The sequence below is a fragment of the Phocoena sinus genome, chromosome 11 (genome assembly GCF_008692025.1).
Source record: "Phocoena sinus isolate mPhoSin1 chromosome 11, mPhoSin1.pri, whole genome shotgun sequence".
Lineage (NCBI taxonomy): Eukaryota > Metazoa > Chordata > Mammalia > Artiodactyla > Phocoenidae > Phocoena > Phocoena sinus.
In genome coordinates this window covers 62,350,767-62,364,765 of record NC_045773.1, presented here as the reverse complement: position 1 = coordinate 62,364,765, position 13,999 = coordinate 62,350,767, and the positions used below count along the sequence as shown (strand labels likewise).

Here is a 13,999-nt window from a genome sequence, read left to right as displayed (position 1 = left end):
GTCAATGGGAATCGATGTTAGTGATGGTCGGTGGGACTGGAGACAGTATTTTGCAGTAGTTTAGTGACGCAGCTGGTGGCAAGGAAGTGGAGCCAGCAGTTTGGGGATTGGAGAGACAGTGGGATTATGGGAATTGACACCATGATGATGTAAAAGTAAAATGACAAAAGATAAAGAGACTTGCACTGGTTTATAGCCTGAGAGGAAGGTGCCAGAAGAAAGGGAAACAATGAAAATAGAAGTGTGAGTCAAATAATTTACAGAGCAAAGTTGGGGAACAAGTTTGAATGGTTGGCAATATGGATTAACCTTGGAGAGGAAGGCACTCATTTTATAGGAAAATAACTGAGGACCAGAGAAGAAAATTGTGAGCCCAAGATCATAAAGCCAATTCAGCAGTAAGCTCAGGGACAAGAGTCCAGGTTTTCTGATCATCAAGAGAAGTCCTTTCCTCTAGGCAACCTGGCCACTCTTGCTGAATCATCGTCTGCTGGTTATTTATCCACAACCCAAAGGGAGTTATTATAGTTAATGAATAAATACGGTATAGCAAACTGCACAGCTTTACAGAAACACGAAAGACATCTTGACATTTGAGTTTCCTTCACAACTGCCCCCTACCCGCACCCCCCCGCCCAAGCTCTTTAGCACACAGGATTGACTTTTCTTGACTATAAACTGCTTTTCAGATACTGCCGATTCCTGCATTGATGTCAAGTAGAGATTCAGGTAGAGAAAACTAAGGTCACCATCAGGGAATTTCTAGCTGAATTAGCCTCCACTAAGCCTTGAAATCAAAATGCTTCTGGTAGGTGACTGGGGTACACATGGAAAAATCAAGCCAGTGTGTGACTGGGCATATGTTATTGTTATGACAGATCCTAGCAGACAACCTCAGGAGAGACTGGATTTTAGTTGCAGTGCAAGTAGGTGATGAAAATTTGTTTTTGACTTTTGAATTCCCTACACTTTGCCATAATTTGGGTCATGTGTATTCCAGAGAGGTTTTTTGATTTAAGAATCTAGATTATTTTGGAAGCAAGCAATATTCAATATATCATCTATACCTAAGAGTTTTAGGTATTTATTTTCATGGCGATGAACATTTTTTCTCATTATATTAAATATAAAATTTAAACGTTGGAGGAATGACAATGGTCTATTTCTAACACTTACCTTATCTTGAGCAAACATTGAAATTCTTGATTAATGTTTAACTACAAGAAATACACTCAGTTCAAGTAAAGGATCAGTTTCAGGATTCAGGCTGAGTTGTCTTGATGATTAGAATTCAGGCTCTAAGGAGAAGCCCCAAGGCCAAGGATATTGAATATAATAGCAAGTGGGAGCCACACCTGACCTCTGGAGAATGTGGACTGGATATAAGATTTTAATCCTTTCTTATCTCACCACAGAAATTTGGATGGAGAGACAGTATTTATCTCAAAGAGAAGTGCACCGAGGAGCTAATTTCACTAGGAATCACACCATTTTGGAAGGTACTCGATTCAAAAGAGCCATTTTCACAGGGCAATACTGTAGAAGTTTTGGTTGTTGTGAAGACAGAGATGATGTCTGTGTGACTCAGTTCTATGAGACAAATGCACTGTGTTACTGTGATAAATTCTGTGAAAGGGAGAATTCTGATTGCTGTCCTGATTACAAGTCATTTTGCCGTGAAAAGAAGGAATGGCCTCCTCACACAAAGCCTTGGTATCCAGAAGGTAGGCTTTGGGAATGTGTTCAAACGTTATTCTGGTTCATAACAAGATCTGTCCAACTTTCTTTTTCTTTCTCTTTCTCTTTCCTCCCTCCCTCCCTCCCTCCCTCCCTCCCTTCCTTCCTCCCTTCCTTTTTTAAGTTGAAATGAAAAATGAATATTTCGATCACCAGAATAAATTTCTCAGGATTGTTAACGTGCTTTGGTTTAGATGCCGGGTACACACATCAGACTAGAGCCTTCAGGAAAGTTCTGCTGTGACAGCCACGAAGGCTGGTCTAGATTCTGTTCTGAATACTCACTCAACTTATATGAAAGTTACTTAAAATTCTTTATTTCTCTTTTTTTGTAAAATGTATTGACAAGAAAAATATCGCTCACGCTTTTTTGAGTGTAACCTCTTAGAGAATCTCATCAAGTTCACAAGCCTGATCCTCTGCAGATTTATGTAACAGTTTACTTACTATTTCATGAGACTATTGGACCTTGTAGCATTAGAACCTATGTTATAGCAATGTCATTTAAACCAGCGCAAAGGCAAAATGAAGTTGGCCACCCTCTCTGCCTAAGTAATACCAAATAGAGTCACGATGTGTGTTTTTGTTTTGTTTCATTTTGCCAATCTGTTTCATTTTGCCAAGCTTTTATTAAAAACAAGAGTGCTCCATATAAGGTAGTTTTAAAAGTCTAAGACTGAGCAAATAAATACAAATAATTCATAAGGAGAATGGTGGTATTTCCTGTATTGGTCTAATTATTGTAAAATGGCTATAGAATCTGAGCAATCGATTTATCCAAAATTTGCCAAAAACACAAAATAAAATTCTATTGCTCCACTTATACAGGCAGAAGTGCAGGTTTCCTCGGAGCTATGTCACATGACTTTAAATGGGTGATGGTGAGTGGGGATTACAATTAGAAGACAATGTAGGATAAGCTAGGATTTGGTATCCTTCTAGCAAGGTCCAGATGCTGACTGTTGCCTTCATTCTCAGTAATGTCATCTTGTTTGTAAAATTGAGGAAGTACTCCTTAAAACGCACACATATTATAAGCTTTTAGGTATAGGATGGATAAACAAGGTCCTACTGTATAGTACAGGGAATTATATTCAATGTTCTGTGATAAGCCATATGGAAAAGAATATGAAAAAGAATATATATATGCATAACTGAATCACTTTGCTGTACAGCAGAAATTAACACAACATTGTAAATCAACTAATTTCAATTTAAAAAAATAATGCCAGGCCTTTGTCTTTACCAGTAAACAGTTCAGCAAACATTTATTTCACCCTAAAAAGTGGCAGATAGTCTCTTAGAAATGGCAGACCTAGCCATTCATCAAAAAAATATTCATTGACTACCTCCACCAGGCCAGTCATTGTGCTTTTGCTGGGGGCAACCATGGGGAAGAAAAAAGACAAGACATTAACCTCATGGAAGTGACAGTCAAGTTATATGTGGGGGTTATAAGATATTTAACAAATTCACCGTACAAGCGCAAATTGTGTTAAATTCTCCGAAGGAAACGCTTAGGGTGCGGTGAGAAAGTATGCCAGAATATAACATTAACATGTAAAATAATGCATAACATTAGCTTGGGTGGGAGACTTGAGGAGTGAGGTGACCTGAAGAAGGGCCAACAGAATGGGATCTGGGAGCCAGGAGCTTGGTGCTGCCTAGGAATTGGATGGAGGCCACCACTTCCAGAGAGTCATGATCAGTGGAGGGTTGGGGGTGACATAAGATGAGGTTTGAGAGGTGAGTAGAGGTCAGATTTTACCAGGATTTATAGGCCACATCAAGAGTTTAGGATTTTATCCTGTTATGAGAACTCATTGAGAGATGTTAAGTATGAATAGGGTCAGCTTCCTGGAAGTTGAGGATAAATATTATGGATCAGCTGTGGTGCTTTTGATGTGATGAAACGTATTTGAGCTTTTCTTATTTGAATCATGTAACCCATTTGGAAAAGAAATTGCTGCTTCTTCAATGTCCATTTTTGCTTGAAAGCTAGGATTTTGCTAAGACTTTAATTTAGGGTCATGTTTTAGGTAGAACTTATGTTCCCAGCATAGTTTTTATTCCATTCATGATGGAGGGAAGCAATTCATCAGTTTATTTAGTAGCAAATGTTCACAGTAAACTATATTTGCACTCATGAAGGTGATTTTTTTCTTTTGTTTTATCTTCCTTATGAAAGTAGCTGGTTAAAAGAAAATAGCACTACACAATATTTAAAAATTGTACAAAATTAACTAAAATAAATAGAAAATGATATACTATTTATACTATATTTTTTTGCCATATAAAGAGACTTTCCTCTGAGATGCTAGTAAAGCATCACTGACTTGTTAAATATTTTTCAGTCATTCACTGATTTATTAAATTTTTTCAGTTATCTACTTGCATGGTATTGTCTAGTTCATTCACTAATTTATTAAATATTTTTCAAGTATCTAGTTACACGTTATTGTCTAGTCTCTTATACTGCATTTCTTTTTCAACCTGGGACTTAAAACTATGTATATTATATTAAGGTTTAAAAATATAAATGTGTCAAAAAATAAATAAATAGATATGTACCTTTTGTGTAAATTGGTTTGTACATGTGAGTAAACATCTTCCTTCTGGGTTTTGTCCCATCTCTGCTGGTTACTTCCAGTCATTGGAGGATTTCAAATGTCAGATACAGAAAACAAGTGATAGAGTTTGAAACAGAACCAGAGTGGTTTTTCCAGACAGAATCTCTTGTAGCAGATCTTAATAAAAGAGTCTAGTGGACCATGTGCTGTGAACAGACCTAAGCTAATTTGATTACACACAACTCTTATGTTCACATTGGTAAAAAATGGATGTAAACCACTGACACATTTGAATTGAATGAGGATTATTTATCCCTTCATGACCTCCTTAACCACATTACAATGAAGATAAATCACAGTCCAAATTCTGCCGTGCATACTGTTGCAAAAATATATACTGGTAAGGAGATATACACTAATCCATAAACCTCTGTAAGCTCCATGAAGTCTCAGGTCCCCATCCTGTTAGATGTTCCCACATCTACCTTGCTTGAAAAATTTACTGGAGTTTTCCCATGTGATAATATTACAGAGGGTGTCAGGTTATGATAAATCCTCCTACCCAGTGGCTGGACACAGGACCTTGTAAAGGTCAATCCTAGGGCACCAGGTCTAAGAGTGAAGGCTTTTGACCTTAAGAGATACATAAAAACTGTGGAGTATGAGAGTGGGATGTGATTTTTAAGTGTTTTAGCTAATCTACATCAATTTATTGCTGTTAATTTAACCGATAAAAGCTGATTACTTATATCCATTATGCTGATTAATAAGCCACTAATTTTGCCAGTGAAAGCCCATTTCTGATACTCATTATACTGCTCCTCTAGTGTTCATTAAAAGATGGATAATGGAACCCCTTGTAGCAGCTTACCTGGAGTCTGGCCTTTCAGGATCAGTGTTACTGACCGCCCCTGGGATGCTGACTCCTGATTAGGGCAGGCAACTCCCTTCCCTGAAGTGACATTGAGACCAGCACATTTATTAGAACACTTTATGATGAAGATATTTTAAAATGTTACATCATATTGTCATCTTTTCTCAAATCAAGAGATGGATTTCACTTTCCAAATATCTGATTTGCCACATTTTTGTATTAATGGCTGTTAAAGTTGCAAAACTCCTTTAATTTCAACAACCATTACTATCATCTCTCTATCATCTATCTATCTATCTATCTATCTATCTATCTATCTATCTATCTATCATGTCAAGGTGTAATCAGTTTGATTAACTCACTCTGAAGTGCTTTATACATTTTTCCTTGAGGAAATAAAGCCACCAGGAATTTTCTCATCTCTCCATCATCATAATTTTCAAAGTACCCCCATATTGGTTACTGTTTCCATGGAGTAGATTCCTCCTCTTGAGCTCTAAATCCCACTGTCTCTTTTGTGTGTGTGTGTATGTGTGTGTGTGTGTGTGTGTGTGTGTGTGTGTGTGTGTGAATATATCATTTATTCAAATGATGTATGGACACTGTATTAGTTTCCTATTGCTATGACAAATTGTCACAACACAAAATAATTATTTTACAGTTCTGGAAGCTGGAAGTTTGAAATGGGTCTCACTGGAAGAAAGTCAAGCTGTCAGCAGGGCTGCATTCCTTCTGGAGGGTCTAGGGGAGAATCCCTCTCCTTGCCTTTTCCAGTTTCTAGAGGCTGTCTGAATTTCTTGGCTCATGTCTCCTTCCTCACTCTTTTTTTTTTTTTTAACATCTTTATTGGAGTATAATTGCTTTACAATGGTGTATTAACTTCTGCTTTATAACAAAGTGAATCAGTTATACATATACATATGTTCTCATATCTCTTCCCTCTTGCGTCTCCCTCCTTCCCACCCTTCCTATCCCACCCCTCCAGGTGGTCACAAAGCATAGAGCTGATCTCCCTGTGCTATGCAGCTGCCTCCCACTAGCTATCTATTTTATGTTTGGTAGTGTATATATGTCCATGCCACTCTCTCACTTTGTCACAGCTTACCCTTCCCCCTCCCCATATTCTCAAGTGCATTCTCTAGTAGGTCTGTGTCTTTGTTCCCACTGTCTCTTATCTTTTCAAAATCTCCATCCTTACAATTGTCCCTCCCTCCCTCCCTCCCTCCCTCTCCTCTTCTCTCCTCTCTCCTCTCCCTCTTTCTCTCCTAAAGCATCGTTTCTCCCTTTCTCTCCTGGATCAATCAATTTACAAAACTACTGATTTACAAAAAAATTTTTTTTAACTCCCCCAATTTTTCTGCTACCTTTAAACATCAATCATGTTCTCAAATTAGCATTTTAAAAGAAATATTTTTCATTCAAAGCTAGTAGAATCCAAAAGAGGATTCAGGCATTGCTTGGGAGATGGTGCTAGACAGCATCAAAGGTTAATTTCTAACCCTGACTCTGTTTCCATGATGAGGTGGTACCTAACATGGGAACCAAAGTTACAGTCTATGCACTAGGGTGACACAGAATAACTCATTCATTCAACTGCTGGTGAATATAAATTGGTAAAATCATTCTGAAAAGAAAAAAAAAATGACGATATGAATTAAATGCCTTAAAGATGTCCAAACATCAATTTGGACCCAGAATTTCCACTTCTAGGGACTTTCCCCAAGGAAATAACTAAGAAAGTGAGCAAACATCATTTACAAGATATTCTCTTGCAGGAGGTTAGTAGGTAGTTGTAACTCCCAACTTTGAAAAAGCCCTCCCTCAACTCCATGTCCTTAACCAACGATTACCCCATTTCCTTCTTTCCTTTAATGGCAAAAATATCTGAAGGAAACATTTCACTTCCTGATTCCAAGCCTCTCATCAGCTCATTCTTACAAGATCTTGTTTCCTGCTACTTTACTACTGAGCTCTGTCTTGGCAGGGTTATTGAAGACTTCCATGTTTCCAAATGCAATATTAAGATGTCTGTTCTTTTCTTGATCCCTCAGTGGTACTCTGTGTAGGTGACCACTTTTGCTTGTTTGGAATACTTTCTTCTCTTACTTTTCAAGACTCTACCCTCAACTGAATTCCCTTCTTCCTCATAGGTCACTCCTTCCCTGTTTCCTCTTCCGAATGTTAGCTACAGAGTTTGAGCTCAGTCCTGGACGTCTTTCTCTTACCTACAAACCCTCTCTCAAGCAGCCTCTTATGTAGTCTCAAGGCTTTAAAGATATGTATGTTGCTGGCTCTCAAATTCATTCTCCAATCATGACTTAACTCTGAATTTCCATTACTACTCTACTTGATATTCTCCATTAGGATGGCTAACCTAGACTTAATCTAAATCTAAAATATGCAAAACAGAACTCTTGCTTTCTTGCCGTAAGCCTGTTCCTTATTTCAATATTAGCTTCACTGCCTCTCTATGGTTCAGGCCAAAATCCTACTGAGACATCCTTGATTCCTCTTTTTCCTCATTCTCCAAACTCAATCCAAGAGCTAGTCCCATTTGCTTTGCCTCCAAATTATGTTCATCCACTTCTCTCCATCCTCATCAGTATCATGGAAAGCCTTTAGCCAGCAGAACAGGAGTGATGAGGACAAAGATTATGGAAGAGAGATTTTGGGTAAGGTCTTATAGGTCATTGTAAGAAGTTTGGTCTTATTTTAAATTTGATGGGGAATAACTTGAGGATTTTAAGCAAGGAGTGACACAATGTAGATTTTAAAAGATCTCTCTAAATGCTATTCAGGGGATGAGCGATACACTGGAGTGGGGAAGAGTGGAGGAAGGGAGTGGACTGAGTTTCTGTATTGTGTAGAAGTTGATGCTTCACTTTGTTAGCACCTTGGCCAAACTCAGATGAACAGATTATGGTGTTTGTTCAAGAGGCCAACTCTCAAGTGAGATTACAGCAAACGTTGTTTCTTATAGTCAACTCTGACTTGATATTAAGGAGGGAAGACCAAGAAATGGAACTTTTGCTAACACTAGACATAGTATTAATGATCTTGGGTGGGAACGGTGATAAAATTCTCTTTACTTCAAAATTAATAGCTGGGGGACAGGTTAGAGAAGGGACATCCTGTTTTTCATTAGGACCTTTGTGATTTCTCGTCCCTTTATCTATATAACTGGTATGCTGGACAAGCAACATTCATTGGTTTTGATTAAAAACCAGGTTTGATAACATATATATGTATAACTGAATCACTTTGCTGTACAGCAGAAATTAACCCAACATTGTAAATCAACTATACTTCAGTATAAATTTTTAAAAATCAGCTTTGATTTTGCCCCTCATCTCCTTTAGAACTAGTCAAAGAAGTACTTCCCTTGACTTTGAATAAAACTTGAATTGTTACATGAATTTTCTGTTGCTTTCCTAGGTAGTAAAAATTCCGGGGTCTTTGTAAGTTACAAACATAGAAATTCATTTACAAAAAGTGTTTAATCCTGGGTAGTAATTGAAACTCTGAACTTGATTTAAAGTTAAATCTTTCCCCTCCCCTGTGGTCCAGGAGAGAGGTGGTTTCCTTCTCTCTTCTTGTGAGAGTGGAATGTCAAAAATCCATGGAAAAGAGGTGGATAGATGCAAATACAAGGAGATTTTTAGATTCATTAAGCAAAAGATTGAACTGTGAGAACACAGTGCATGCCGAAGAGGAGCATTTGTAAAATATTTCCTGTGAAACAATTTTTGGAAAAATCGGAGGATAGCTAATTTGTAAGTGTCTTTTGTGACATTGTGGCTGGTGGTTAAGCCAGGTCCCTTGGAATGCTTTCTAAACATGTAGATTTCCTCCTATGATTGTATGAATAAAAAGTTAGAATTCATTTTATTTAACTGAGGGCCATTGTTGTGATCTATCAGTGACATGTCTCCGTCAAAAAAGTTTTCACATGACAAAGGAGCGAATTTTTCTACTTTTGCTAATTCAGCATGAATTTAAATTTGTGTAAGTTATATTTTCAAAAGGGATTTAATTTGTAGCCAGGGTATTATTTTCACCGTATCTTACTGATTGGTTTTCATATAATGATAATTCACCATTCATCTCTTTGGAGTAGTTTATAGAGTCTGGTAAAATAGCAATGAGTTTTGGTTAATGGTTGAGAAACATTTGGACTTGGAACACAAAGGACTACAACCGTATAAACTTTTCTCCTGATCTAAATTTTGAAGAAAAAGTAGAGTTTATCTTTGTAAGGTGGATTCACTGAAATAGCTTTATATTTTGGTCCAACACTTTGAGCTCTTTCCTCTAAGCATATGTAATTAATCATATTTACATATGAGAGTTGATTAGATTTTTAAGATAAGAAATTCCATAAATTAATTCAAACACTGTTTTACTGCTTACTTACTTGAATACATTATTTTTTTGAGTGTGTTTAGTGATCAATACCTCAGTAATCTAGTTATTATGCTTTACAAATCCTCTCAGTTGGAACAAATACACAATGTAAAGATAGAAGCTTATGGAACAAGCCCATAAGAATTTGATATACAAACCTTGACACAAACCCTATGTGGATTTCCTTCAGATGGGCACCAAATTTTTTTGCATATTTGAAAAAACTAAATACAATTTTAATTTACTTATTATTCAATTTAGAATTTTGATTTGTTTACATGGTATGTTGACAGGTTGCCACAGAGATGGTCAACGTTATGAAGAAGGATCAGTAATTAAAGAAAACTGCAATTCCTGGTAATGAATTTAAGTGGCACAAAACTGTCTGTGTATGTTTTCCTCAAAGGAACATTTGTGAAACAAAGCATATATTTAAATACAGATAGAATCATAAGTCATAAGATATCACATACCCATAGTTTTTATAAGCATATTTAATTTTAATAAATGTTTAAAAGCTAATCATGAATATTTCTTTTAACGTTTGAGTTTGGTGTTTGTGACAGTGGCCTGCTTTCACAAACCTCTTAATTTTAAACATTCTGATATACTACAGGAAAATCACGTGTTCTTGAACACAGTAACTATATATAAAACAAAGCTGCCTTGAAATTGATTATCCTGCAAAAAATTTACAATTACAAATGTGTCGAATCTACTGTCTCCATTGTCTTATGTTTTCAAACGTCAATGACTGGGTGATCATTTCATTTATTAATTGCCTGAAGTGGAAGATACTGAGTGGTAGCTAATGCACGTGTTGTGATTTACTTTTGCCAAGAATTAAAGTCATATGGTTAACATTAGTCAAAAATATCTTTTATGCCTTAAAAAGGTGCAACTCTGGTTACTGATTTTATAAGTATACTCCCTAAAGACCAGGCCACTTTCATAACTTTTGTATCTTTACAGCACATGCTCAGGACAGCAATGGAAATGTTCCCAGCATGTATGCCTTGTTCAACCAGGATTAATTGAACATGTCAATAAAGGAGACTATGGGTGAGAGAAATCTTGCTTTCTAGGCTTTTTGGCACCTCCCCCCCTCATTGCCCCTCAGGTTTCAAACAATGTGTTTCCTATCATTTCCTTCTAAAAATGATCATTCTTTCAAAAACAAAAAAAAGAGTGGGTGAGAAATGGGGAGGGTGGTAGAACGGCATGTGAAATTGGAATGAACAGAGGTGAACATTAAATGATTAAAAATTAAAAGGCACAAAGAGGAAATATAGAGCATGTTCTTAAATTGTTTAGGAAGGAGCAGTGTCAAGGTGTGAGTGAGGCTAGTAGGGGGAGCTTTAGTTTAAATAAGTATTCAGGCAAAATCAGGAAGTAGGCAAACAGGTTCATTCATGTTCATCATCTTTCCTTCCAGTGCTGCCCTGATCCAGCCAATCATATGCTCATCTAACCTGGGTAGACTCCGACCTTCAGAAAGTAGTATTTTATCTCGATGATCCCCCAAACGACCAGTCCATCTAGACAGCGTCATCGACATGACTGATATCTAGCCAATTTCACTCACGGCTGAGTAAAAAGACTGGTTGAGCCATTTTACTTTGCTAATAAACAGAAGCTTGAACTGATTGACACTTAAAGGAAGTAACTGTTTGATGCTGTCTGATAGATTAATAAATTAAGTCACTTTTCCACTTACATAGAGGGAATTAGGTGTAGGTGCTGACACTGGCTTTCTTTACTGAACTGAAGGGAGAAGGGATGGGCCAGCTGTTTTCTGCTTCAGGATTTCTCCACTGTCACTGATCAAATTTCTATACACCCTTGAAAACATTTTCTACCTTCAGGAAAAGATTTCACGTGAGAAGACCTACTGTCAAGCAACTATAAAAGTGAAGTCATCCTGAAATGCATTTTTAAAACATAGACATATCACTTCTTGCTACACCTAAGACATATGTTTCCCAGGACAGTGGGGACACTAATTTTCGATGCACCCAGAGTATTTTCTTGGAAGACACAAAAGACACTTGGAAGTCACATTTGTTGATATTAATATTCTTAAACCATTCTCAACTCCTCTGTGTGTATGTGTTTTGACAATATTTTAGGTGATAATATGATGACATTTTAAGTATTTCTAGGGAAAAACAATTATTTTCTATGGCTAAGTGATATTTAAATCATTAAAAGGACATGAGAGTATGTGTCATCATGAGAGATTATCTGAATCAGGTTCCTAAAAGGATTCAAATGCTTGAGCTAACAAGCACACACTTCCAAGAAGCCAAGATAAGCAGCCAAGCTTTCCACTGTCACAGTACCCAGGAGAAACCACAGTCTAAAGCAATGTGGAAAGAAAGTCACATAAGAGTACAGATCCAGGGCTTCCCTGGTGGCGCAGTGGTTGAGAGTCTGCCTGCCAATGCAGGGGACACGGGTTCGTGCCCCGGTCTGGGAAGATCCCACATGCCGCGGAGCGGCTGGGCCTGTGAACCATGGTCGCTGAGCCTGCGCGTCTGGAGCCTGTGCTCCGCAACGGGAGAGGCCACAGCGGTGAGAGGCCCGCGTACCGCAAAAAAAAAAAAAAAAAAAAAAAAGAGTACAGATCTGGTGGGAATGCTGCCTTCCTTGGAAGGAAGAATTTTCTTTCCATCATTTGTTTATTCTGAGAGTACTCTAGGTCAATTTAAGAGGCACAGGATTTGCCTTTTAGTAGCAAACATAGATGACTTGAAGAAAAAAAAAGGTAAAGTAAAATTGCAGCAAAAGAAAATATACTCAGATCAAAGAAAAAAGTTAAGTAAAAGAGACAAAGTATGAAGAAAAGGAGTAAAACTAAAATTATTTATCAGGGAACAACAGGAGGGAGTGTAGAAAGTCCTTGAATTTAAAAGAAAGTTCTAGGGCTTCCCTGGTGGCGCAGTGGTTTAGAGTCCGCCTGCCGATGCAGGGGACACGGGTTCGTGCCCTGGTTCGGGAAGATCCCACATGCCGCGGAGTGGCTGGGCCCGTGAGCCATGGCCGCTGAGCCTGCGCATCCGGAGCCTGTGCTCCGCAACGGGGAGAGGCCACAGCAGTGAGAGGCCCGCATAACGCAAAAAAAAAAAGAAAGTTCTAATTCTCAGATATTCACTGTTCCTGATGTTCAAGTTGTTTTCATGTATGAAAACAGAGTCATATTATAGCATTCAATGTCTATTTTAAGCGCTTTTGAAAGTAGCCTACATACAAATATATACAGCCTTTGCTTTAAAACATTTATTTCTGGCATCTTGGTAGTATTTAGATCCAAATCTTTATTCATTCTGCATAGCCCACTTCCGTGCTTATTTATTCCCTATATTATGTTGTAATGCAATTAATATTAACAAAACATGTGTTTCCCTTTTGGCACTACTGAGGATACAAATAAATAATTTCTTAGAGGAATTTACAATCTAGCTGAGGAATCCACATATCATAACTCTGTAAAAGGATTTCTAGTGATAGGGCAGTTATAAGTGGCAAATTAGTAGCACAAATAATAATCAGCAAGTTAGTGGAACAAAGGGAGAGAGAGAACAGTCTCAGTTTATCTGATGCTGTGAAACAAACCACTTCAGAATTTAGCGCCCTGAAAGCACAAGCTTTTTATTTGTTCATACTGGCAATTTGGGATGGACTTAGCTGAGGCTTTTTTCCTGGTCTCTCCTGGGGTTACTCATGTGTCCACAGACATCTAGGGCCTCAGCTGGGGCTGCATTGTCCAGGTGGCCCCCTGCCCATGTCTGGTGGTTGGTGCTGGTTGTTGGGGGGCCCATGTGTCTCCAGCAGGACAGCCTTGGTTTCTTCACATAATGACAGTGTTCAAGCAGGACATGAGTGGAGGATGGAAATGGCTCAAGTGAGGCCAAAGCTTGAAATTTGCACATTGTCAATCTCACTGCATTCTACTGGACAAAGCAAGTTACCAGGCCAGCTCACATTCAACGGTTGGAAAAATGGACTCCATCTCTTGATGGAAAGAGCTACAAAGAATTTGTACCCATTTTTAATCCATCCTATCTCTAACCCTGATTTTTCTTATGAACTCAAAGTCTATAGACTATCTATTGAATAAGTTGACTCTGATTTCTCAAAGTCAAAAATAACCCAAACCAAAAGGACTAACCTTTTGACTTGTCCTTGGTTACTGGCATCCCCCGCTACCATGTCAACTAAGCCAGAAAATCTGAAGTTAGTTTGAGGCTTCTTTCCTCTTCACTCTCAGTCACTAGACTCTTGTAATCCCCACAAAGTTTACTTTAGAAATGTATTTCCTTTATTCTTATGCTATATTCTAGTGCATTTCTTTATCAAGCCTAGTTTGAAATGACCTGACTTTACTCTGTTTCCAGTCTGACTAAATTCCAAC

At 37.8% G+C, this 13,999-nt stretch overlaps 1 protein-coding gene across 6 annotated transcripts in view; it reads left to right on the top strand.

Moving 5' to 3' along the window:
* The first annotated feature begins 681 nt into the window (after nucleotides 1-681).
* The window catches only part of TINAG (tubulointerstitial nephritis antigen), a 95,160-nt gene continuing 81,842 nt past the window's right edge, over nucleotides 682-13,999 (top strand). For 2 of the 6 annotated variants that reach the window (XM_032650361.1, XM_032650367.1), the window contains exons 1-3: nucleotides 1,292-1,724; nucleotides 9,879-9,942; nucleotides 10,558-10,647. In XM_032650361.1, coding sequence (XP_032506252.1) covers nucleotides 1,370-1,724; nucleotides 9,879-9,942; nucleotides 10,558-10,647 — 509 coding nt within the window. In that variant the 5' untranslated portion in view covers nucleotides 1,292-1,369. The other 4 variants (XM_032650362.1, XM_032650364.1, XM_032650365.1 and 1 more) reach the window with 4 other exon arrangements.